General features: G+C 47.7%; 1 protein-coding gene across 2 annotated transcripts; it reads left to right on the top strand.

Annotated features, from left to right (window-relative positions):
- The first annotated feature begins 285 nt into the window (after positions 1-285).
- On the top strand, positions 286-24,574 carry kirrel1b (kirre like nephrin family adhesion molecule 1b). 2 transcript variants are annotated; one of them, XM_037276339.1, is made up of 15 exons: positions 286-612; positions 13,314-13,463; positions 16,142-16,291; positions 16,613-16,770; positions 18,088-18,238; positions 18,522-18,627; positions 18,695-18,843; positions 18,993-19,120; positions 19,694-19,820; positions 20,006-20,106; positions 20,917-21,133; positions 21,220-21,327; positions 21,543-21,670; positions 22,371-22,481; positions 22,699-24,574. In XM_037276339.1, the coding sequence occupies exons 1-15, from the start codon at positions 564-566 to the stop codon at positions 23,278-23,280; spliced, it is 2,415 nt and encodes an 804-aa protein (XP_037132234.1). In that variant the 5' UTR covers positions 286-563; the 3' UTR covers positions 23,281-24,574. The 2 variants fall into 2 exon arrangements, with proteins under 2 accessions (XP_037132234.1, XP_037132235.1); XM_037276340.1 differs by having other exon boundaries at positions 287-612; positions 22,407-22,481.
- The last annotated feature ends 1,736 nt before the right edge of the window (positions 24,575-26,310 follow it).

Here is a 26,310-nt window from a genome sequence, read left to right on the forward strand (position 1 = left end):
GTAGAGCTTTTCTGATTTTTTTAAAAATTGCTCTATGATTACTTTCATTTTCTGTAGTTTGTAGTTCTATTTGTGTTTCTGCTTATTATCTATGAATTTTTGTATATACACATACTTGCCAGTTTACGTCAATGTGCATCTCTAAAGCGCAGTCTCCTTGACGGCCACTGGAGAGAGCCATTAGCGTTTTTGCCATCCAAACGGAGCTTTTGCAAAGGTGGGGGGGTGATGATGAGAGTGTGTGTGTGTGTGTGTGTGTGTGTGTGTGGGGGGGGCCTGCTGAGGAAGAGGAGGCGGGGGGTTGAGGAGGCGGGGAGAGCGAGAACAAGTGTGCCGCTCAAACGCCAGCAGAGCGCTGCGAGGGATAGACGAGCGTCAATGCAACATCAAAGTACACGAGGACGTGCAAGAGGAGGATTTCATCTTCGCTTGTCTTGATTTCTAAATATCGATCACAATAAATAAGTCTTGCTTGGCCTCTCTGATGAGTGGAATTCAGCGAGAATTGACGGAGGCTCGCGCGGCGGCGGGCAACGACGTGCACGCGCACGGCTGAAAGCATCATGAAGCAGTATTTGTGGATAGTAACTTTGCTCGTCACTTTGCTGCCAGGTAAGAACACGAACCGACGCACGCGCACATAAAGTGCAATGTGCATCTGCTTTGATTTTATTTATTTTTTTGGAATGGTAATGATTGGCAGTTGATTGGTCGTACCCGGAAAGCGTTTAGGTTGAATGATGGCTAATTGATGGCTAAAGGAGCCCAGTGGCGTGACGTCATATTGTCATGCTTTTTGCTCCAAAAGGCGACATGAAAGCTTTGAAGTAGTTTGAACGGACTGTCCCTCCACTTGGCTTTCTTTCGGGTGTCCTTGTCAGTCAACGGAGAGAGAGAGAGATATGATGGTGACGCACAACAGTTGGCTTGTGTGTTATGTGTTGACGGACACATGGTTTAGTATCTGTGTTTGCGTGGTTTGCCTGAATGGAGCCTGATGATCTTAGCGTGGCACTTGACCAAAGCTGAATATTAGCTGGACTTGTAGTTACAACTGCTGTGTCTGTTCTTTGTGAGAGGAGCGATGGTAACGAAAGGACTTTGATGTGGTAACTTGCCTGTGTGGTGGTGTGGCACAGACACTGCCTTGCCAGGTTGGAAAATGTGTGTACCGACCTGCCTCGCCAGCTGGGTCCACAACAGCAACGATGGCTGATGTGCGCCGACAGTTTGGAGACTTCGCCGTCGTCTTCACACGTGAAGCTTGACCTCGGATGCATTGCGCGTTAATGGATGGATGGATGGATGGTCTGGTTAGGAGATTGAGACATGAATTTAATGGCTTTTGGGTTGGTATCAGTGACGGTCAAAAGTCCATTTTCTGTATTTTCCCATGCAATTTGGCGACTGGTATTGTACGCAATGGTAGACAGTCAGTTGGTCGATTTCCCGTCTTCAGCTGTAGTTTCCGAATGAGCAACCGGACCCCCACCTAAAATGGTCTTGAGGTTTGTGCCTTCAGTGGTAGTATTAGATCTGCAATGCTGGCAAAGGCTGGCAAACTTGTTGTCGCTGGCAAGTGATTGCTCTTCAGAATTGTCTTTTGCTGCATTGAACGTGCAAGTGGCGCGTCAACCTGTTAACCTTTCTGAGCTGTCACGTAACCCACCGAGACTCAATTCTCCTCCTTCCACCCTCCGAAAAATGTCCCTTTTCCAAATATATCAGAGGTGCACTTCAAAATCATAAAAAGCTGCAATCTTCCTGCCTTTTTTGCTCTTTTTTCCAATGCATCAAAATGGCGGTCAAGAGCGATGTCAACAAAAAGCGTGACATTTCTTTCCTTCTCTCTTTTGTGTTTCTCCCGATGCTCGCTCTGCCCATGGACCGCCCACATAAAAATCTATTGAGATTCACATCGTGACCAATAACTAGCAACTTCTCTCCACAAAAGGTTACAATCATGCATTTTTTGGAGGGGGTGGGGCAAAGTATCAAAGTACCAGACTTTTGTTACAATGTGCTATCATCACTCGGGACACTCCAAAATGTTTCAAGGATGGAATTGCACAAAAATGTCAATATTGAGACAAAAATATGGATATCTTTTTCATTTTGAAGCCACAGTGGAGATAGAAGTGAAATACCGCCATTGTCGTCGATCTTATCAGGAGTGGCGATGATGGACAGGGTCACCAGTGCAAGCCACCTCCCCATATGCGGGAATTGAGGCTGCGCGGGTGGCAACCGATCCCATTTGCCATCCTATCTGATCATCATCGTCATCGCCGTGGCAGTTTACGAGGGAAGCGCGAGAAAGCCGCCAAAAAGAAGCTTGTGCGAGAATGAAAGGCTTTGCGGGCAGTTCAATTACAGATAAAGCCAACCGACGCCATGCTAATATGGCCAGCGGCGGCTCAACGCAGATTCAATATCAAGTTGGCTGCTGGAGCGTCCCCTCGGTGGAACTTGTCGCAATGTGAGCGTGTGCCACTCATTTGGTTGACGTTTGAGCGTAATGCGACATGCGTCCAGATAAAAGTTGCCCTCTCGAACCTTGAACGACAACTTTGGACGGCGGCTCGTCGAGCGATCAAAGCGAGAAGCATGAAGCATTCGACTCATATTTTGGAGTCAGTAATGACGCTAATGCTGGGCTGCAATTTTGAAAATGACACGTGACATGTTAGCCTGCAGTATGGAACGCCTCAATTTTCGCAGATGGTGAGACAGGTTCTTAAAGGCGGCAATTTTGTTCTTTCTTTTGGACCCGAGAGAAGGTACAGTGGCCCAAAGGGGACAACAGACACATTGCCCCCCCCCCCCACCACCTCGTCTACGGTGTGACTGTCTGTAAATACGTAGCTCAAGTTTAAGTGTAATGCAAACAACAAGCCACGCCAAGCTAACATCTGGCGGCCCTCGTGGGGTAAAGAGCACATACCAGAAAGCTTCGTGATCTTTGTGTGCGAGAGAGAAATGGACCAAGTGGCAGGATGTGGAGGGGGGGTGATTTAAAAAAAAAAAAAAAAGATAATTTCTTCTCTTCTTTTAAATAACTGTGTTTCTATAGCAACCGGCCTCTGGAGGAGAGAGAGAGAGAGAGGGGAAAGTGAGGGTGTACCAGCGGGAGAGAGTGAGACAGCGTTACCGTGGCAACAGAGGAAGAGGGGAAAGTTTGAAGGGAAAGAAATACGAGGGTGTAAAAAAAGAAAACAAGTAGAGCAGTTAAAATTAATTAAACGGCAGAGAGTTAATTGAAAATGTAATGAGGTAGTCGGGGACATCCGCAACGGACGTCGGCCGTTAAGTCGTCGGGGAAGACGTTGAGAGCGGCGGCGTGGCGGCCTACCTACCAGATGTGTTTTGATTGGACGGGAACGATTGACGAGCGCGTTCAGAAACCTAGTGTAGCGTCGTAGCGGCCCTGGCAGAGGTAGCCGTCAGCCCAATGCAACATTGTGCTTTGAAAAGTGCCTTCTGGTGGCTTCCATGCCTCTGCAGGCCCGTCACCAAGTGAGCAGGTGTTGCACCTAGAACAGCTTTGATTTGGAGTCTCTCAGTTAAGACGGCCGCAAGCTCCTGGCAGAGCTTGTCGCATAAGTTTTCTTCCCATTTTGTTCAATTTCTCCAAATTTGAACCAGTCTGAGGCATTTTGTGTGGTAGAAAAGCACTTAAGAAGCAAAAGTCTCATTTTTGTCCAGTAAATCTTAATTCAATTGTAGTAATTGAAATACTCCTGGTTGCTCACATGTTTGAGATGTCAAAAAAAGACGCAGCCACGTTTTGTCTGTCAAGTCGTCCTCGACTTTTGCGCCTCTGCGGAACGGATAGCGCTACGTTCTCTTGAAAGCCACAGAAAAAGTTTGCAGACTTAGTTGGGGAACAAAAGGGTTATTTTTTGTGCCAGAGAGTTTTCCACTATTCCCCGCGCCGGCCGGCCGGCTGCCGCTTAATCCCCAGTAATTAGTCTTCTTGTTTGCCGAGGAAGAGCCTACTCTCTGCCACGTCTTCCCCCCGGTGAGCCAGGAGATAAAAGCACGTCGACAAGAGAGAAAAAAAAAAAAAAATGTCGGCGTCCTCTTCTGCCTTGTAAACACTCTGCGCCTCTTTCATAAGCGCACTTATGTGACACGTGCTCATTAATCATTTCTGTTTGCTGCACTCAAGCTCGCCAGGCTAATTATTTTCCACGAGGAACGGCCATTAGAATTCCTAGCGCATAAATTCATTTTTTCGCCCCCCGCGTGCGCCCAGACATAAAATGGGAAATCGTTTTCTTTCCCGGATTTTTTTTACGGCGGGATAATGAGACGCGCGCGCGTGCGGCCCGGCGCACCCGCACGGGACGTGTCTATTTTAAGCCGGAGCTGCCGGCCAGCCAAGCGCCGGCCTGTTTTACATGGACAGCAAATAGCTATTAGGCCCAACTGCCAGCCAGTTAGCCGGCGGCCATCTGCCGCACGCTGCAATTATGCGCCGGGAAATATACTCGTTATGAGCACGCCGCGCATTAACGACCCGGCAAGGCGCGGCGCTGGCTGAACACGCCGGCGGATTTTGGGGGGCGGACGCCGCTGCATGTAGTCGGGGTCGCTCGGAATATGCGGTACGGTGAGTGCCAACGTGTAGCTAACGTGTGTTGCTAACGTTTCAAAAAAGAGTTTGGAGACAAGGTTAGACTTGCAAGTTTGTATGGCTCTCCAACTATGCGTTCAAGTTTGCCTCATGCTCTTAAACGGAAGATGGAGCTTGGAAGATGCTTGGAAGACGCTTTTTCAGCCCGCAAAATCGGCTTTGAAATTGGGATGATTGTCACGGCTGCGTTAAATTTCCAAATGAGCGTTGAGCCTCCTGTTGTGCCACGGGCGGCTTCACTTCGCTTCCTCCTCGGATTCCTTCGATTGCCACCGGCCATTTTGCTCCGGCACGATGCGCCGACGAGCAATTAGAAGCTTCTGATAAGCGTTGCCAGCAAGCGTTTATCTCAGTTCCGTGTCATTGTCTTTACACAAGCACAAAAAAAAAAAAGTGGCCTCACCGCCGCCGTCGTTGCCGCCGTCGCCACCCTGGAAGCGAGCGGCGTCTGACGATAATCGCGCAGATAGCAAACGTCGAGCGAGTGGGGAGACCAAACCATTCATAGTCAGGTTGGAAGACGCTTTCGGATTTAGGATTGGCCTTTGGAACTGCCTTGCTCTTTCAAATGCAGGCAAATGAGGGTTTGAAAGAAGATCTCAAATTCGGTGAGGGTTCGAAGCCCCCGGTTGTGGCCGACTTGCCGCACTCGTCACTCGCTGGCGTGCATGCCATGTGAGGAAAGACCTAATTCTCTCTCTGTTTGGGCCTCACTCAGATTCCTGCGTTACCATGACGACGGCATGCTTCCCTCATCTCTCCTTTGTCACTGTTACCATGGCAATGTGTCTCTTTGCCTGCCCACTACCTGTTTGCCTCTTTGTCCTCCCTCCCTCACTCCTCGTCTGGCTTTTGCCTTTTTTTTCCCCTCCATTTGTCTTTTCTACTGTTGGTTTATTATTTTTCCTTCCTCTTCGCATCATTTGTCGATTTGCAACTAAATTTGTTTTTGTTTTGTTTTATAACTACCAAGAGGGATTTAGGTAAATTCTACGCACGGCAGCTGTTGCCATGGCGACACAAGTTTTGGGTTTGCTGGTGAGAGATGAATGGGGGGGCGTGGAGAAAAGCATCTTTTATGTCAAAATTTAGACAGCAGACTTCGAGGGGGCAGTGGCTCAAACAAACACGGGGGGTGGCGGCGGCGGGAATGTAAAGCGCTCGCTCGCTCGCTCTCGTCCAACACAAAGTGGCTCCTCAAAGGTCACGCTTGACACTCGATGCGGCAATGACACCCTTTGGCCACCCCTTTGTGTGACCCCCAGCCGCCTCCTCCCAGTTGCAGGCCCAGCGAGCATTTCAAAAGTTGGAATCACTCCATCAGCACCTCCTGGGCTTCTTCAAAGTCCCATGTGACATTTTGCCAAGTGTGCCCCGCCGTCCGATCAAGTCCTGACCCTCAACCTTCTCCGCTTTTGGAATTCCCGGGCCGGAACGCTAATCTGCTTTTTCTTGTCGGTCGCCGCGGTGCCAGTTTATTGATATGGTCTGGCCCGCCCTGGGCAAGCGTCTTTCAGATTCCAGCGCGCGCAGCTTGAGTCAATAGCGCTTTCCCGGCTAATTCCGCAGCTCTGCATCAATACCCCACGGCTCCCGTCTTGCCTCTTATAAATATTCAAATGCGCGTTATAATGCGTTTTCCTTTTCTCAATATACATCCGTTTTTCCTTCTTTACGAGATATGTTGCTTCTTCCGTTGGTTGTCCTCGTATGTTCAATGAATTAGAAAAATAAATAAAATGGCATAGCTTTCCGGAAATGTAGTCCAGTCAAAATTCTGCGCGTGTTCTCAAATGCACTTTTAGAAGCCCTGAGCGAGGTCTTAAGCCTTCATTGGAAACTCTCCCGATCATAGTTTGAAACTGAAGATTAGGGGTACAACAGTTTGTCAGTACTTACTTTAGATTCATACAAGTTAACTTCACACCGTGACAGACAATTGTGAATGAAGCAAGCGCTAGACGAGGTAGTCACACAATAACAAACACTTTGGAAGTTGAATCACGCGCGTGCGTCGTCACAATAAAAGGCAAGTCCTCCGTCGGAACTCTGCCGAGGTTTGGCTTCGCTTATGGCAGGTAGCAGACAAAACCAGCATTTTTCCTCATTGATGATTTTTATAGGCAACTGTAAAATTCATCCAATTGGAGGAACGTCGTCGGACTTGTGTGCGCATCTGTGTCGCCGCTGCAAACTCCGAAGCTTACGTGCACGCGACTTCTTATCTTTCCACGCACGCACTTACAGAGCACAACGCTGCGCATACATTGGACAGATAACTGCCACATTTGCCTGACTCAGATAGACAAAAGCGTACTACTTGCCGTAAACACGTTGTTTGTGTTCCTGTGTGCGCGCACGCGCGTGCTGTCACGCAGAGGAGCAGAGGTTGACCTCGGGCTAGCACAGCTAATTAAGTGTTCCAGAGAAAAGCAGGGAGGAAAGTGAGTGGGAGGTGAGGAAAAGCAGACCAAGAGATGACGAGTTTGCGCGTGTGCGGCCGGTGCGCGTGCATGTGTCACAGATAGCGGCTGGTGTGCCATCGTCACATTTGCTCTCCAACATGGATTGCTTTCCCCATGCTTTTGGGCTAAACCCTAACCTTGGTTTTAAAACCCAACCCAGGCTTGAAATTCTCTGTAGAAATCCTGGCATAGTCTTGAAAAACCAAAATAGCCTGTGCCGTTTCAGAGTCAACTCCAAAGTGGCAAGTGCGAAGAGTCGAGGAAGCACCAAGCCGAGTGTGAAAATGTGCAAAAGTGTGAACAGGCGACGCCACCGCCGCGGCCCAAATCGGGAAACACCTTTTCAAATGTCTGTCTGCTGCCATGTTGATTTCATTTTCCTCTCACCCATTGCTGTTTTTTTGTCTTTTCTTTTCTGGAGGACACACAAGAAGCGTGCCGGTGGTCAATGTTTTATGAATGGTGCCGCAAATACACAATCGATGTCTGCTTTTCTATAATTCATGGCCGCCTTTAAATATTTCACTGTCAACAAGCCAATTAGCTTCACATGTGTGTCACGCTTTTTAAGATTGAAGTTTGATCTGCTTCTTGTCCCACTTCCACTGCAACCCCCCCAGGGAGGAGAATGAAGGCGGCGTGTGCGCACTTTTTTCAGCCTGCGTGGATGAGATGCAGCAAGGCAACCTCAAAGAGGCAAAACAGATAAACAGATAAACAGACGGATGGAAATAGTCAAAGTGACAGCTTGGGGGAGGCGAAGGGGGGGGGGGGCTGTCTACCAGGAGCTGAGCTGCAATCATTTGGAAACTTAACGATTACATTTTTTGACATTTATATACTTTAGAAATCGTTTGCCCACTTTATTCACACAATTTAGTATATTTATTTCATCATTTATTTTGTATTTGTTTGATATTTGTAACAGGTATGTCCATATTTAAATTTGTTTTGGTTCATATGTTGGACCTATTTTGTGTGAATGTTCATTGTGCATTCCTTTTTACGATAGTGATGGTTTCCAAATGGGTTACTGCAGCGTCTATGGAAGCGCCACCCTCCCTCCCTCCCTCCCTCCATTATTGACGCATTTGTTAAGTGTCTGTCGGCATCTGCGAGGATCTCGGCTCAGATGTTAAAAAAAAGCAAACAATCTAGATTTTTGCAGGGGTACCAGATGAAAGACGACTTGACTTGTACGTGGCGCTTAGAAGAATCACTACTAATGCATTCCTCGATTTCCATCTGCAGAACAAAAAGCGCTTCCGTCGTCTCGCTCCAACAAGTTGTACATTAGAAATCAATTGTTGGAGCGCCTGCGTGCAGGATCAATCCGTTTCTGGGGCCCGCCGGAGCCGCGGCTAATTTGCATGGGCCTCCTTTCAGAAATTCCCTTTACATTTCCGTGGCCATTTTTTTTCTTTGGACCTTTTACTCTACGTGGCGGCAGCCAAAAAGCGACTTGGCAGCCCAAAAACATTCAACATTCATGGTGATTCCCCCTCTGAAGTCGGCAGAAGATACTTTGAACGTCTCATCTTGACACGAAGGAAGAAGTTTGCTTTCAGCTGTCAGGTCGCCCATCATCTTTCATGTTAAACTGTGCTGGAGCTTTTTGATGTGCATCGCGGAGAAAGGAAATCTTCATTTTCCCACCTAATTGATGGTTCGAGAGCCACGCGCTCGTAACACAACTGGTTTTAATTAGATTTTTCTATGTACTGTACCTTAGGAGTGGGGAAACTCATAGAAATAGAAGGGAAATTATTTGGGGGGAAAAATCATTACATTTTGTGTCAGTAGCAATCAAATGCTTTACTATCATGTCTCAGGACGTTTTAAAAAAAAATTGTAGTTTAGCTCTTTGCTCTCTTAAGTGGTCCGACGTTCCCGTTTGTGCCATCCTTAGTAAGCGTTTAACGCAGCCGTGCTCGTCTCTTCAAATTGAAATAAGGAGTTTTATGACCATCGGCGGGCTGCAGTTTTCATGTTTAGTCATCTCCACAAACTGGGACAACCTGGGACCCGAGTGACTCGTCGTCTCTTAGAAGGTGAAATAATGAAATATGAATGACGTGGAACTGTGTAGCGAGCTCCAATCTTTCCGCATTGTAATTGAAAAAGGCATATTTGACTTTGAGCAGACTTTCACTTTCAGCATTTCTTTTATTTCTGAATCTTGGCTTCCAAGTTTTGTTCTGTGAGCTTGTTTGCCCCCCAACCCATTTACTCCCTCTCCGCTGGAATCTCATCATGTGGTTCCGCCTGAGCAGAGCGCTCGCTCGCTCGCTCTCATGGCCGATTCTTATTGAAGAGGAAGTAACGGCGCGGCGGTGGCTGCTGACTGAGCGCGGCGCTTATTTGGATAATGACTCATCTGGCCGGGCCGGGCCGCGCTGGATCCGTGTGGCTAACGATGGCTGCGGCCGCCTGTCGCATTGTCTGGACTGACGCACGCTTTCTGCTTTTGCAATACTTGGCGACCCTCTGTCTTGTCTCTCGCCGGCTTCCACTTTTTGGAATATTATACATATAACATGTACGGGAAAGTTATAGAACACGTACACTGTGACGTTAGCATTTTGCTGCAAGCTAGCATAGCATTGACTTCCGGCTCAAAAAGGTATGTTTTGATGCCGGTTCCGGATGACCGCATAGCTTGATGGGGAAACTCGGAATCTGCGACGGACGCGCTCACGTGCACCAGTCTACGCTTACGCTCGTTTTTATCGACCCCCTCAACATTTACGGCCTTCAGCCACTCATGCGCCAGAAAGACAGCCGCGCACGCGCTCGTTGGTTGATGCTAACGCTATCAGACTTGTACAATGCACTCACGACAAAGGTCGGGGGGGGGACGTGTGTGCATGTGCACGCGTGCACGCTCTTAAAAAGCAATTAAGAGCCAACAGCAGTCGCAGATGACGAGGAAGAGGTGAATTAAACATCAGCGCCACCAGATGGACGGCAAAGAAAGAGACCAGATGAATAATTGAGAGCGTCGTAAAAAGAAATGAAAGCGAAATAATAGAGGAAGTGAAATGTAAGAAAGCACAAGCCAATTAGAGACAAGGCTGCAGAGAGTGTGTGCACCTTCGTGTGTGCGTGGGGGTGCACTACGACATCTACATTTGTGTATTCGTGTACATGCATCTGTTTCTAGTGTGTGTAGTATGTAAATGAATGTGTGTTGTGTGGTCAAATCAATAGGTCTGGAGGGCAATCCTTTGTGAAATGGCTCATTCAAAGAAATCAATGGTGTTCCTCCTTGCAATGCCACTAGGTTGGCATGATTTAAAAAACAAACAAACAAACCCATATGCTTCAAAGTTACGACTTGTCTTTTCTGTAATTGATCATCCCAAAACATAATTGATGGGAATGTTCAGCCCCACTTTCTTTCAGACCGACATCAGGATGAGTATTGGCTATTTACCGATACTGAGTGCCGATACCGCTTGTACTTTTGATACATCAACTTTCAATGGGGCAAATGAAAGGCAAGAAATGCAACGTGTGTTGTGTTGGCCCGTTTGGGGCAACCTGGTGTGTTTCCTCCCTCCCTTCCTTCTGCCCTCCCTGGTGAGTGTGAGCATCAACAGCGATGAGTCAGCGCCACTGTCATGCCAGAACCCACAAATGTGAGTCACAATTAAAGCTCACACGGGCTGGACCAGTAGTCCTCAATTGTTGCTGTTGTCCTTTTTTTGTCACAGTGAGTTTCTGGCAAATATGTTTGGCCCTTTTGTGTTAGTCACTTTAGGTGCATTTGAGTCACCAGCAGGTGGCGATATTGTGGCGATATTGTGGCTGCCACCATGGGACTCGTGACAATTGATCAATTATGATGGGTAATTGTTGATCCACAAGCGCAATATGAACCAGAAAACCATGTTTGGATCAGTATTCTTGTGTAAATAAATGTGGCTTGAGTTCTCCTTCAAAACTATGGCTCAAAATAAATTGAATTGATAAAACGAGTTTTTGTAACCACTGAACATGTCTCTCTCACTCGCTCTCGCTCTCTCTCACACTGTCTGTGTGGGGCTTGAACACAACAGCGAGGCTTCTCGCTCATGTCAATGAGCTGCACTGAGCCACACCAAAGCCTCAAAATTCAACCAAACAAAAGTCACTCAGTCAAACACGTGCAAATGACAAAACTTTATTGTTCTCTCACACACACACACACACACACACACACACACACACACACACACACACAAAATGTGTGGCACACTAAACCTCTGCGGGAAGGCCTGCAGTCTTTTTTTTTTTTTTTTCTTCTGCAATCTTGCAGACGACCAGCATTCTCATTTGGAGCATTCCGATAGCTGGATTGTCAGAGTGCGAGAGAAGGCAAAGAGAAACGAGGAAAGATGTTGTAAATAAGAGAGAGGAAGCACACGGGAAAGGAAAGGAAATCACCAGGGAATGCTGATGGTGGAGAATGCTGACGAGCGTGCGTGTGTGTGTTCCTTGTGTTGCGGGAGGAGGATGAGAAGGGTGCTGATGTATCCCGTAGGGTTAATTACATCTCTGTTCTCTGTCACTATGATTCTCCCGTCTACAATGTGAGCCGCCGCCGCTGCAGGCTGACAGGACACACACACACACACACACACACACACTCTCTTGTATCCCGGCCGGCCCTGTAATGTCCATAAATTAGCTAAAAATGACGCTATGGTTCGACCTTGAATATTTGAATAAGATCAAAGAGTTCGTGTAATTGTATTGTGCATGATGAAATTTCCATACCGCCATTCCTCAAAGGCTGTTTCACTTTGCGACCTGAAATTTGGTAGCTTGAGTAGGCCCGTCAGACCAGAAACCATATTGGGAATCGACCACGTTTTAGGCTCGTTTCCTTCTAAAGCCGTGCTCAAAAAGCGAGCAAGAAGCCAGGTCTGAAAAGGGCGAGGAAGTCGACCATTTTGGCTCAAATTGGCCATTTGCAGGGCTCTTTCTCAAGTCGTCCTTAAACGGCTCACCACATTTAACCAAGTACACAAAAGCAAAAGGGGATCAAACGTTCAAATGGTGCGGTTGCGCAATCCCGCCTCGACGCTTTTCCGCCGTTTTTTGCACCTTGTCGCCGCTGCCACCGCCGTTCACCTCATTAGCTGCTGCCGTGGTTAGCTAATGGGGTTGTTTTAAAGACAAAAACTGAGAACAGAACCGCCCGTGGGGAAGACAAACACCCAAACTTTGGTGTGCCGCGCCGCCGTGGAATCACTTTGTAGCTCGCTTTGTGCTACAAACGAGTTACAGCTTTGTGTGTGTGTGTGGTGGGGGGAGTGAGTGAGTGAGTGAGTGTGTGGAGGGAAATGAATGAATGAGTGTGTTGGATGGAGGAGAAAGAATGAGTACGTACATGTGAATGTGTGTTTGTGTATGAAGCGCCTGCCTCCTCTTGGTTAATTAGCGCGCAAGACTTGCTTTGAGAATATGAAACAACATTACCTGATGATGCAAACGAGTGCAAACTGTCGCCTCCGCACCTGAAACAAGATGATGTGTGTGTCTGTGCGCGTGTGTGTGTTTGTGCGCCTACTGCACTTGTAGTCTTAACACGGCGCCGCAGTAGCCAAAAGGCTTATTTTGCCGGGGGAAATGCAAGCGTGTAAGCAGAATCCTTTGTACTGTGGGATGGGGGTTGGAAGAAAGAAAAAAAAAAGAGCAGCTCCGCAGCGATGTTCTCGGCAACACACAAAATAAAATGCCTGCATACACGTACACACAAACACACATTCGAGGAGCAGTGAAATGAGTTGAGAGACCTTGAAGAGTCGCAGAAGGAACAACAATCGGATGGCAGAATGAAAATGACTGTCATGTTGTTTAAAGTTGACTATGCATTAGGCTTAGCTTTTGCTCTTAGCTTTAGCCACCTCACAGAATAGGGATTAGAAAGTCATGAAGTGTGACAAAATTCAGCTAGTATTATTTGACTACCTTCATGAGATTGTTGAGCACTTGCCATAAAAAGACGGACTCAGGTCAAGTGGTGAAACAGGGCTGAGTTTGCGTGAGCTCTTGCTTTTTGGACCTCAAATTCTTGAAGGAAAAAAAGTGGAGCTCCATCAATCTTGATGCACATCTACAAGGCCGCATTCCAGCCCCTTATGCTGTATTTTGCACTTTGTTTACAAATGAATGCCACTCATCTTAATATGGGACGCCATTTTGTCTGCTTTTGTTTGCAGCGCCGTGCGTTCGCTTTTCCCAGGAGCCAGCCGACCAGTCCGTGGTCCTGGGTGAGCGCGTGGTCCTCTCCTGCGTGGTCTTCAACTACAGCGGCATCGTGCAGTGGACCAAAGATGGCCTGGCACTGGGCGTGGGCGAGGGCCTCCGAGGTCAGACACTTTAATACAAAGCGCCAAGATTTATGGCCTTGTGATCCTTCATACCAAGCCAAAGAGGCTTCATTTAACTATATTTCTTTTTATTAAGTGTTCCAGATTTTGCGAATTAAAAAAAGATATATACAGATTTGTATACACTTGTGATTACCGTAATTTTCGGACTATAAGTCGCGTTTTTTTTTCATAGTTTGGGTGGGGGGGGCGACTTATACTCAGGAGCGATTTATATACATATATATGGGTTTTTTTCACTTTTTTGGGCATTTTATGGCTGGTGCGACTTATACTCCGGTGCGACTTATAGTCCGAAAATTACGGTAGCTGTAATTGGGCCATCTTCCCCACACTCGTCGGTTTCCCGCTGAGTTAGTGTCCCTCACCGCTGCTAGCCGCTAAGCTAAAAGGAAACAAATGGCCCGCCCAACGAACCTTCTTTATATTACTCGGCCTTGGCGTAGGTTTTCTCGCCTTTACGAGCGGCGATTAACGTCGGAGCGACACTTGAAGAATGGATGCCCTCTTGTACTCTGGCTCACCGTCTTTGCAGCTTTTTATTGTCCGAGGCGAGCGTGGCGGCGGCGGCATCTGCAGTCGCCGCCGGAATCTCAATAAAAAGTTATTAAATGTCAAGTGCCGTGGCTTAATGGAGGCTTTATAATCACTTTAGCGTCTCCTCCGGACAAAATGTGTGCTGTTTATTAATTGTGGTGAATGGACCTCGGAGCTTTTGTAGAACGCTTATCGCCTTTTATTGGCCGTATTTGGAAAATTTCAAGTGGGAAGCATTCAAAATGGACGCCGCCTCATTCACTACTGCATGACTTACGTTCGCCAATCCATATGGATGGTGGAATTTTAAAAGCACCATAGCAGATGAAATACAATCATTGTTGGAAGTGTTCTACAAAAGTAAATCATCAAATACAATTAAAAAGTTGGCCTGCCGGGCAGCGAGCAATAACATCTTTTTACAAGCATCCATGCACTCGCACTCAGACGTGTGCTTTTCTGACCTGATGCGGATTTTGTCTTCTCCTCAATTTAATTCACAGGTTCAGTAAAGGCCAATACAGACACACATGCACGCACACATGCACGCACACACACCTCCATCATCTCTGGCTTTATGTGACTGCCTCAGCCCCTTCCTCCTCCTCCTCCTCCTGCTCTTTGTCCTTGCATCGGTGTTCTCTAGCAGCCAGAAAAGCGTCTGCATTTGATCAACATGTCGTCCCGGTTTTCCCGCCCGCATCCACTGTCACCTGGATTGGTCTTCTTGAAATGGAATGCGCGGCGATAGTGTCAATCTCCCCTTGGTTGTAGACGGAGACTAAAAGCACAGCGGCTACACTTTTGATGGAAATCATTCTGCCTACGAATGTAGCGGTTTTGATGTTGTGATAACTCAAATGGTCTTTCCCCGTGGAAATCTTTAGAAATGCTGTAATTCCATCCCAGCCTTCCCCACAAAAAAAGAGTCATACTACAAATCCTTCATCTGTCACATTATACTCTATCATTATTTTTTTTTCCCCACCTCTTTTTGTGTTAGCATGTTAGCTTGTTCTCATCATTTCTGCCATGTTTTCCATCTGGCGGGCATGCCTTTTTTTTCCTTCCTTCCTTCCTTCCTTCCTTCCTTCCTTCCTTCCTTCCTTCCTTCCTTCCTTCCTTCCTTCCTTCCTTCCTTCCTTCCTTCCTTCCCTTCCTTCCTTCCTTCCTTCCCTCCCTCCCTCCTTCCTTCCTTCCTTCCTTCCTTCCTTCCTTCCTTCCTTCCTTCCTTCCTTCCTTCCTTCCTTCCTTCCTTCCTTCCTTCCTTCCTTCCACCCACCTCATCCTCCACCTTGGCTCTCTCTTTCACCGGTCAGTCAAGCCAGGGTGCCGTCACGTCTCTGGTTGCTATGCTGCGAGGTACCCGAGTGGATGATGTCATCTCCGCTAATACTTTTGTCCAGCTTTGCCCCCCCTGGAAATCCAGCTCCCCCTGCCTTTTCTCCCTCACTTGCTGCAAGCACCTGCTGGCCTGCCTCCGCCATCTGAATCCATGATGTGATGCCCACACGTCGGCGTGCGCCTCCTAGTGGAAAGTCTCACTCGGAATTATTTGTCAGAATCAGAGGACAGTGTAAGAACAAAGCCTACAACAGAAAGGTCTGCTGTAAAGTTGCAAAAAAAAAAAAAAAATGGCAATATGACCAATAAAGAGCCTAAACTGAACAGGAAGTCTGACATTTTGATCCGGCAATCTCTGACTGTGGACGGGCAGAGCAGGGTGTAAAAGTTGTATCATTCCTTGGATTCGCCGTGAAAAGTGGTGCAAAGGTGCGAACCCGGCTTACCGCTTCAATTTTTGGCAGTCGTTTCAACGTTTTTGTTTGTTTTCAGCCATCCTGAGAAAAGCTGCCGCAGTACTTCCACATGCACCTTTCAAAAAAAAAATGGTGTACAATCAAAGTGTGCCACCAACAATTTGCCTCATTATGCAAAACTTTTCTCCTCCCCTTGGGTTTGCAAATCCCTGACCCCATTAAATATGAAAGTAACATCTTTTTAACGAGCACGTTTGACGTTTGAAACGTTGCCCCTCGTGATCACAAGCTCAACGGTTGACAGTTTGTTTCCAAAGTAACCTTTGCAGATGTGCATCATTTTTTGTTTTGTTCCCCCAGCGTGGCCACGGTACCGAGTGCTGCGCGCTCTGGACACGGGCCAGTACAACCTGGAGATCTCCCACGCCGAGCTGTCGGACGACTCGCTGTACGAGTGCCAGGCGACCGAGGCCGCCCTGCGCTCACGCAGGGCCAAACTCAACGTCCTCAGTGAGTCGCGCAGCCACCTCAGCACAATTCCGCCCTTGCGTGGTGCTGGACGTGACCCTATGTCAAAAATGACCTGATGGGTTCGTGATGATGATACATTTGATGCGCTTGTATCATTTGAGCCATGACATTATATTTTGGAAGCTGTCATACGTCGCCATATCATTTACAATCGGTTGCGCGTCCACTGATATCTTGGCCGATACGATAAATCACGCTAAATGGAAGTTGTTTGAAATGCTAGCTCTCCGTGGATAGGAATGAAAAATGAATGCGTGAATGAAAACCATGTGCGTGTGCGTGCATCCATTCATCCTGCAGTCCCGCCCGAAGACCCCGTGGTGGAGGGCACCCCGGAGCTGCTGCTCATGGCCGGCACGCCGCACAACCTCACCTGCGTCACCCGCGGCGCCAAGCCGGCTGCGCACATCCAGTGGCTCAAGAACGGGCTGCCCGTCGACGGCGCCCACCAGTCCACGGTGACTCAAACACACCGTCCATCCACAGGTGGTCCTCCGCCACCCAGGCTAATTCGAGGAGGCGTAAGCTCGCTTTGCCTTGTCGCCGAATGCGTTTATCCACTTTGGCTCGATTGGATTTCAGAGCTTAGCTGCTTCGCTTAGCGTAGCCTCTGGTTAAATATGAGAGATGTCCGTCAAACTGTCGTCGGGAGCGACGGCCGCTTTTGACCGCACGCGGTGGGTATTGCATGGCTAAGCAGAGCTGCAGTGTCGTCGCCTGCACTTAGTCACTTAGTGAATTTCCGACCTTGTCCAAATCGTTTAGCGTCACATGCTGTCAAATTGGGACGCTATGTACCTCGTTTGGATCGAATCCAGATCAAATGGTTGTTTCAGACTCCGCCCACAAACGTTTTTGCTAACTGAATCAAATACGACATAAAATCTAATCTAAAGCCTTTCGCAGGAAGAAGCACAAAAAGAGACGAACAAATTCTCTGAGAGCCGCACTTAATCTCACACGCCGAGCGGCGGATTAAAGAGGGGTTACAGCTACAAAAGCAGAACAAGTTCACTTTCAATTCCCAGCAAAGCTACTTCATCTTGTTTGTTGGCTCATTTTTATGCTCGTTGCCTCCGGCGCACAAGAGGAGGAATTTGAGAGTATCTAGCCCAAAGCAAACTCAGGAGGCTCAGGCACACAAAAAGAGCACAATGCAAACAAAAGCTTTGAGGACTGCCACTATGCAAAAAAGAAACAGAGTAAACGTCAAAAAGGTGCCCCGTTTCAAGGTCTCAAAATAAGTTTTTGTCAACCGTCAGTCGTCTGTAGTGTTGATCTAACGTATTTTGCGTGTTGTTGTTTTTTGGGAGTAACGTTTTGGGTGTTCAGTCCACGTGAACAGATCACATGCGTGATTTTGATCCTTGTTGCTGCAACATTGTCCACAATGAAACAAACATGCGACTGACTCCCTAAAGACAATGGACTTTGGAAACATTTTTTCATAATCACGCATGTTTTTATAAATAACAAGTGGAATGCGCCTAACCTTTTAAATGTCATCATTTGCATGATGAGAACACTTTGCCCTCTTTCTCCCACCTCCGCACACACACACACACTTGCTCTCCCTCACTCCCTCCCTTCCTCTCAACTCCACTCGTGAAATCATGCCTGAAAGCTCCGCCGCAAACACACTGGCTCACGTATGCACACGCAGCAGCAGCTAGCAGCAAAGCGTGACTCACCCGCTCCAGCGCACATGTTTTGACATCTTCTCACGCCCGTTTTTCCAAAATGAAGAAAGCAATGTTCCCTTGCCGTCCTGCCAGGAAGTGCTGCCAGACCGCAAGAGGGTGACCACCAGGAGCTACCTGCCCATTGTGCCGCTGGACACGGACAGCCACAGCAACTTCACCTGCGTGGCCAGCAACCCGGCCGTGCCCACGGGCAAGCGGGTCAACATCATGCTCAACGTGCACCGTAGGTGCTCGTGCAACGAAAAGTACCGCCCACTAGCGTACTGCTAACGCACAATGTAGGGCTAACTAATAGCACCGATTGCAGTGTGAGCGACAATTGAATACTATCAGACATTTTCTTGATCAATCATTTTGACTGCAGCTTTCACGTCTCCGTGTATCTCTGCATTCCACTGCCCCCCAGTGGCCCGCTGGTGCCCACCGGCGGGAGCGGCACAATGTCCATGAATTGAAGCAAAAAAAAAAATTGCCTCAATATGGACTACATCTGGCCGTGTCTCCAGATCCGCCGACGGTGACGCTGTCCATCGAGCCTCACTCGGTGCTGGAGGGCGAGAGGGTCACCTTCACCTGCCAGGCCATGGCCAACCCCCCCATCATGGGCTTTAGGTGGGGATGAGCGCCACCTCGGCCGCACTGGTGGCGCTTTGGCTAAAGACCATGTCTCCCGTATCAGGTGGGCCAAGGGCGGCGTGCTACTCGAGGGCGCCCGAGAGAGCGTGTTTGCCACCACGGCCGACCACTCCTTCTTCACCGAGCCCGTGTCCTGTCAGGTGTTCAACGCGGTGGGCACCACCAACGTCAGCATACTGGTGGACGTCCACTGTGAGTTCTTTGGATCCTGTGAATTTGGGGGCCGCTGAAAGATTGACTGCCTTGCCTTGCCGCCACCGACCGTAACCGTCAGCGATGCTTCCTAATGGGCCCTGAAAGCTATCGCCCTTTTCCCGATTTCTGACGTCTCTTTGTCCCAGTCGGACCCATCCTGGTGGTAGAACCGCGACCCATTGCGGTGGACGTGAACTCTGACGTCACCCTGAACTGCAAGTGGTCTGGAAACCCTCCGCTCACCCTCACCTGGACCAAGAAGGGCTCCAACATGGTAAGAGCCTGCCTGCCTGCCTGCCGGTCTACCTATTCCAAGCAGGACCACATCCAACTCTCACTTTATTACTTGTGACTACTGAAAGAAACTAGTGGCTCTCAAAACAGGGCTGGAAAGAAATAATGGGCAGGTTGGAGTCACGGAGTATATCGCAGCCCGGCCCAGCGGGAAATCACCAGAAAGTCAGGATTTGTCACTCGGGGCTTGCCTCTGAGTTCTCCAACTTTAAAAAAAAAAAAAAGGACACGCTTGGACAGACGGAAAGCCGTGTCACTGGCAAAGTCTTCAATTGGTGTTTTCTTTTTAAAGTCAGACTTCATAAATGTTTGCTTAGTTGTAAAGTAGACACTTTGTAGAAAGACTCTCCGTGTCTTAAATCTTTAATTCATGCCCAACAGTTTAAGAGAAAGCTCCAGGAGAAAAAAGCTAATGGAGCCTGCTGAGTAAATCAACATGTTTTATGCATTAAATATGCGGCGCTCGCTAGCTGGCTGGCTGGCTGGCCCAGTCTGGCTCGGCTCGACGCCTCCCGAGCCGTTGACTCTCGTCTACCTTTGTGTGTGCGTGCAGGTGCTCAGTAACAACAACCAGCTGTACTTGAAGTCGGTGAGCCAGGCGGACGCCGGCCAGTATGTGTGCAAGGCCATCGTGCCGCGCATCGGCGTGGGCGAGACCGAAGTCACGCTTACCGTCAACGGTGAGTCGCCATCTACCTTTTGTGATACTACAAATATCACGGCCTTTACAGTATTCAAGGCAAAGCTACCAGCTTTTTTCCAAATCCACGTCTTTGTTTTTGTAGGATTAGTTTGACATTAAAACAAAGTGGGGGGAAAAAAAACGCCAAGGCGGTACATATTTAACTTGTCTCGCCCCGACCAGGCCCACCCATAATCTCCAGCAATCCGGTCCAGTACGCCGTGCGGGGTGAGCGAGGCGAGATTAAGTGCTACATTGCCAGCACGCCCCCACCGGACAAGATCGTAAGTCTCGCTTACGTCTTTTTAACTGTACCAAGCAACTGCTCATTATTTCATCTTGCTAGCGCTGCTTATCTGTTTGTTAGATTTTTTATTTTTTTTCTGTCCTGAGTGTCACATTTGCAACCTCTTGAATACAGCGTGAGTTTCATTCTTGGAAAACAGGTTTTTTCCCCTTCAAAGCACACTTGATGGAAATATAGCACAAAGTGATGCATCATTTCAAGACCTGTGTGTGAGAACATTTTTGTAAAAAAAAAAAAAAAAAGTGGCAATTATCCAATTTGTGTTGCGCCGACATGACAGAAATCAGAGCTTTTAGGAGGCTTGTGAAGCCTCACCCAGCGCCAGGCCCGGCCGGACCCGCCAGCGTATAATGCGATGCGACATTATAGTAGCGGCTTAATGCACAGACACAAGGACTTATGAAAAATGCAGCGTGTGAGAGTGTGTGAGAGTGTGTGTACGTGCCGCCCGATATTCCGAAATAAATCCGTCTATGTGCACATTGTGCCATAAAGAGGAAAGATCTGCAGGAATTTATGCCACGCAAGCGACGAGGGCTAATGTAAGGTGCGACTAATCACATTTCAGTTCTCTTTTAGCCGCGACAGTGTCGGGAAGGCCAGCCGGAGCGCACACCGAGCTCGGACCTTTTGCCACATCAGGCTCTGTGTCTAACATTGGGCCGGCCAGTGACGTGTCGATGGTTATTTTCCAATAGTCGAGTCGGGCCATCGTATCTGCCTATTTTGTCTTTCTTCACATCTCTAACGGCAAGTGAGCGAGGTCCCTCAAGTGTACGTGTTGCAGGTGTGGGCGTGGAAGGAGAACGTGTGGGAGAAGGAGAAAGGCACGCTGATGGAGCGCTACACGGTGGAGCAGAGCAAGCCACCGTCGCAGGGCGGCGGCGTGCTCTCCACGCTCACTATCAACAACGTCATGGAGTCGGACTTCCACTCGCCGTACAACTGCACCGCCTGGAACTCCTTCGGGCCTCGCACCATGATCATTACCCTGGAGGAGACCGGTATGGAAACGCAACAAGAGGCAATTTCAGCTCCAAATCCAAAAAGAACGGGGGCTGGGGATAAAAACTTTGAAACTTTTTTCCAGACATCGTCCCGGTGGGGATAATCGCCGGTGGCACGGTGGGCTCGTGCATGCTGGTGCTCCTGCTGCTGCTGGCTGTCGCCTTCTTCCTGTACCGCCAACGCAAAGCCAGTGAGTCGCTCGCCTCTGCCACATATGCCGTCCGTCCATACGCTTGTAAATATTCAGACAAAGGTGGCAACCTCAGAGCGCCAGCCTCTCATTATTCCATACGTATGTTGTTGGTTTTGGACCAATTATATAATAATGGCCCAGTGTTTGGGTTTCAAAGGCTGATATCACTTGAGCATTCTGCTTAAAGTGGACGGCGGAAATGTCTCTCGTAGGTCGCCGAGGGGTGACGCTGAGCAAAGCCGACATCAAAGTGGAGACGGTCAACAAGGAGACGCGCAGTCTGGAGGAGGAAGCGGCCAGCGTTTCCACGGCAACGCGCATGGTCAAGGCCATGTACTCGGTGAGTAGCAGTCGCCACAACCCACCCAGCAAACTTTGTGCTTTATTATTAGTTCTGTTTTATTTTATTTTATTTTGTTTTGTTTTGTTTTGTTTTGCTTCTAAACAGACAAATGGGAGAGCTCATTTGTAGATGAGGTAGGGAAAGGAGCGGACGAGCAAATTATTAGATTTCACAAATTATTGAGTCTCATTTCTTTATACAGTTTTTGTTTATAACCGTGTATCGTTTATGTTGTAACTATGAATAAATGTTCCAATTGTTTTGCTAATATCATATATAAATAAATCATTCAAGCAATTATGTAGTGACATTATTTGCAATTGATGTAGTTCTGATCGGGAATTCAATTCTTGAATAGCATTTTAGCATCAAAGCAATAATATCAATTAATTCTCATTATTTTATTGGCAGCTAATCTGTTATTTAATCAAATCAATATTTTGTGACTTGACAAGATTCTCCTTTTGGTTTTCACGACTAACTAACTCAATGAATAAAGAAAACATTCCATGCGCATGTAAAATGGTGAACTAATCGCATTTCATGTGATTTTTCATGAGTCAATCAGGCAAGACCAATGAGCTCAATGAATAAAAGTGGCAACTCTGTTTTCCTCCCTGTCTTCCTTCTCTCTGGACGTCCGTCCCTCCTCCTTTCCCTCCGTCCGTCTGTGTGTTTTGTCGTTTTGACGGTTTAGTTTCTGCCCTCTGTCTCCCTCTCTCCCTCCACTCAGCCCTTCAAAGATGACATGGAGCTCAAGCAGGAGGTGCGCAGCGAGAGCGACACGCGCGACGACTACGAGCTCAAGGTAGGGCGCTGACTCGGGCTTTCACGTTAGGGCTTCGAACGAGCGAAAGCCGAGGTCTCGAGTTAGGCTCGGATGTTAGCTTTTGGGTTACAAACTAACTAGGGTAAGGGTTTCTAATTAGGATGTCAAACTTGCGTTAGGATTGCAAATTAGGGATTCAAACGAGATTTCACACGTGATCCTTTTTGGAGGCTAAGACTTGCATTTGCAATTTCAGGATCCAACAAACGGCTACTACAACGTGCGGGCGACCACCCACGACGAAGCCCGCCCTCAGTCTCGTGCCGTCCACTACCAGGGAGACTTCCGCTCCCCCAACTCCAACAGCGGAGCAGGCGGTGGCGCCGTTTCCGCCGCCCTAGCCACCGCCCCCGGCGGGGTGCCAGGCTCCCGGGCCGGCTGCTACGACCCGCGACCCCCCTCCCGCATGTCCCACTCCACCTATGCCCAGTTCAGCACCCTCACCCGGGCAGCCGCCGCAGCCCAGCAGGCGGCGCCTGACCCGCCGGGGGACCACCCGGGTGATTACCCGGGGGACTGCGGGTTACTGGACGGCACCACCCAGCTGGCCTACGACAACTACGGGTACCCCTCGCAGTATCACGGCTATCGCGTGGCCTTTGCGCCGCCCGTGGAGGAGGGCCCGGCTTACGAGATGTACCCCACGGGACCGGGTAGCAGACCGGAGCAGCAGAGCCCTGAAGCGGAGAAGTACGGCACGGCCACCCGCTTTTCATACTCGTCGCCCCCTTCTGACCACTCGCAGAAACACACGCAGAGGATGCAGACTCACGTGTGAAGGCAAACCACATGCGCTGGCGTTAGCGATATGAATGCTAATCGGCGCTAACTACAATCAGCAAAGAAAAGCACTTCTGACTATTTTGGCTAACTTGATCTTTTATCCCGTGTACCACGATAAGACATGCGGTTAACCCAAATTCAGTTTCTAAATGATAGGAAATTTAATTGCAATGACAAAACCTGGAGGACTTATATCTGAAATTGAACAGGAGGTCGGCCATTTTGTGTCCAAGTGACTAATTGGGGCGAAAGCCGACTCGAGTGCCTCACCCCTTACTGTTGTTACCTCACTGATCCAGTGAGCAGGTCATGAGAAAACCCATGAAAAAGTCCCACATCAAAAATTGATCAGGAAGTCCGCATTTTTGAGTGATTTCCAACTCTGCTCTGAGAGAGGTATGTAGCGCCAGGCTAGTTGCGCTAACTGTCGCAAAAAATATATATATACTGATTAGTCCAAATGTGGTGGCTGTATCTGTCAATCAAAAAGGACTATTTTTTTGTCACTAATAACAGGACACCAGCGAGTCCTTCCACCATGACGCCCTCATCTAGCAATGAGGTCCATGCTCGTATGTGGACATTTTGTACAAAAACAAGCCACATATCTTACCATGCACTGCAGCAACATGGCAGCTTGTTGAAGACTCAAAGCCGCGAGGGCACTCTCTCTTCCAGGAGCAGGTAGCAAAGCAAATTTTCTACGCTCGTGACGCATTTTGACATCGGCTTTTTAGTCCATTTGGTGTCTTGAGGTTTGTTTAAAAAAAGAAAATACCTCTGCACCCTGGATCCTCAAGTGTCAAAGTGTGTTTGTTTGTTGTCACTTGCGCAGTAGACTAGTCTTCTCTTTTTAATTTATCCTGAGACGAGGAGTACTTCATAAAAATGATTATTGTATTTTTATTAAAAAAAAAGTAAAAAAAAAAAAAAAAACACGGACCAAAGTTTCAGAGTTTTGCGACACTGGATTTTTAAGACCAACATTTTCACCAGGGATGGATGGACGACGGACAACGAGGGGTCTTTTTTTTTTTTTTCCTGTTTTTTTTTGTTTTGTTTTTAATCTGAGCCCCTCAGACCACCAGTCCCCCGTGACTGGAATGCCTTTTTGGACAGCAGGTGACTGCTGGCTTTCCACAGTGGAGTCTTAACATATCAAGGTGAAGCTGCAAAGGCTTCTGTGGAGCTCATTTTGCTACTGTAAACATGTCAATGACATGCCAATAAAATGGGAACGACACAACATGTAAACATGTAATGCTTCCTGAATGCAGCAAAAAACAAAATAGCGGTGTTTGTTTTTGCTTTATGGTATTTGCCAATTGTGAGTGACTGGCTTGCAATGTTCACTGCTGATGTCTCATCCATATTTCTTGTCTTCGTGCTACGCCCTCAACATGCAAACTGGCTCATCAAAACGCAGAATCCGATTTTTTCATTCTCTCGAAGTTTTGGATGTATTTCAGAACAAGTATTTTTGTTGAATCGATATTGACAGTCAAGATCGTATCATGTCCATGGTCCAGTTTTGATTCTTCCAGTGATGTTTGATATTCCGCCACATAAGATAGCCTTTGTCTTTTAATTGTATAAATGTTTAAAAAAAAAATTTGTTTTTTTCCCCCCATGTGTCAAATTGTTTTATTTTTTCATACAATCCCAAAAAATAAACCTGTTTTCATACAAAAAAGATGCAAATTTGAACTTTTACTCAGTTGTTTGCTTGTTGATTTTATTTTTTTTCCCCGTTTGAAAATTATTCTTGGTAAAGGAAAAACAACATACCCAGTTGCTGGACTGAAAATAATTTTAGTCATTTGTATGGTTAAAATCCAGTGAAAAAGAATGAGAACCTGATCGTTTTGTTTGTTTTCCACGTTAATTTATGTCTTGCTCATTTTACCCCCCCCCCCCCCCCCCCCCACCCCCACACACACACCATTTGCCATTTCTCCTTTCTAATCACGTCTTTTTTTCCACAGACTTCTCCTTTACGCCTCATTCGTCTCTTCCAACATGATTAGAAAACGCAGTTAATTGCTCATTTTTATTGAAAATAATTGGGTATTTTCTTGAGGACAATGTTTTTTTGTGTGTGTTTTTCATGTTATTTTCTGCATGTGCCTCTCAATATTGTCAATCAAACCCCTACCGATGGATTTCTGCTTATTTGTCCTCCCGATCACTTGTTTCTTCAACTCATGCATTTCCACACTTTCTTTCCTTTATTCCTTATTTTTCTGCACTCCCGTTCACCTTGGGAAAACTCTCCTCTTCGTTTTACCTTGGTGCCCGGGGATGAAAAATGAATAGGAGGGCGAGCGGTTGGCCCTTCATTACTTTGCGCCACGTCGCTGATGTTTCTGCTTTCTCCTTTTGGCTGAGATGTAATGTGGAAAATAACCTTCACAGCTCCACTTCTCCTCTTGCCCACTTTTTTTCTCCGATTTTATTTCCCCCTTCTCATCTCACGCGGTCGTCGGGCGGATTATGGCCCCTCTCATGTCTGACACCGTCGAAGATATATTATCATATTAGTACAAAATGATATCATGCAATTCAAGACGTTTGTCCTTCGCGCACCCTCTGAGCCCCCCCTCAAACGAACCTTCCCCCTCCCCTGCAGATGATGTCACGCTCTTTCGTGCCGCCCCCAACCCACCACCATGTTCCCTGGGTTTGGGAGTCTGCCGCCATCTTGTGGGATGAAATGGAAATAAAGCAGTGCCGGCTGGTCAAGACGCTCGTCCCGGTCACATTACATGTTTCCCCAGTCGAGCCCGCAAAGCTAGCAAAAATGAGTAAGAATTTATTTTGAAAAATAATAAAAAATTGGTGATTCTCTCCCAATTACATCCGTCGGTTCAGGTCAAGACGCTCGTCTCGCTCACGTGATATGTCACCTCAGTCGAGCCCGCGAAGCAAGCAAAAATGAGCAAGAAACAAATGTTTGGAAAGCTTCTTCGGAAAGGGAAAAAAGCCCAATGAGGAGACGGAAGAAGAAGAGGCTACGACTTCGAAG

The sequence above is a fragment of the Syngnathus acus genome, chromosome 17 (assembly GCF_901709675.1).
Source record: "Syngnathus acus chromosome 17, fSynAcu1.2, whole genome shotgun sequence".
Taxonomy (NCBI): Eukaryota; Metazoa; Chordata; class Actinopteri; order Syngnathiformes; family Syngnathidae; genus Syngnathus; species Syngnathus acus.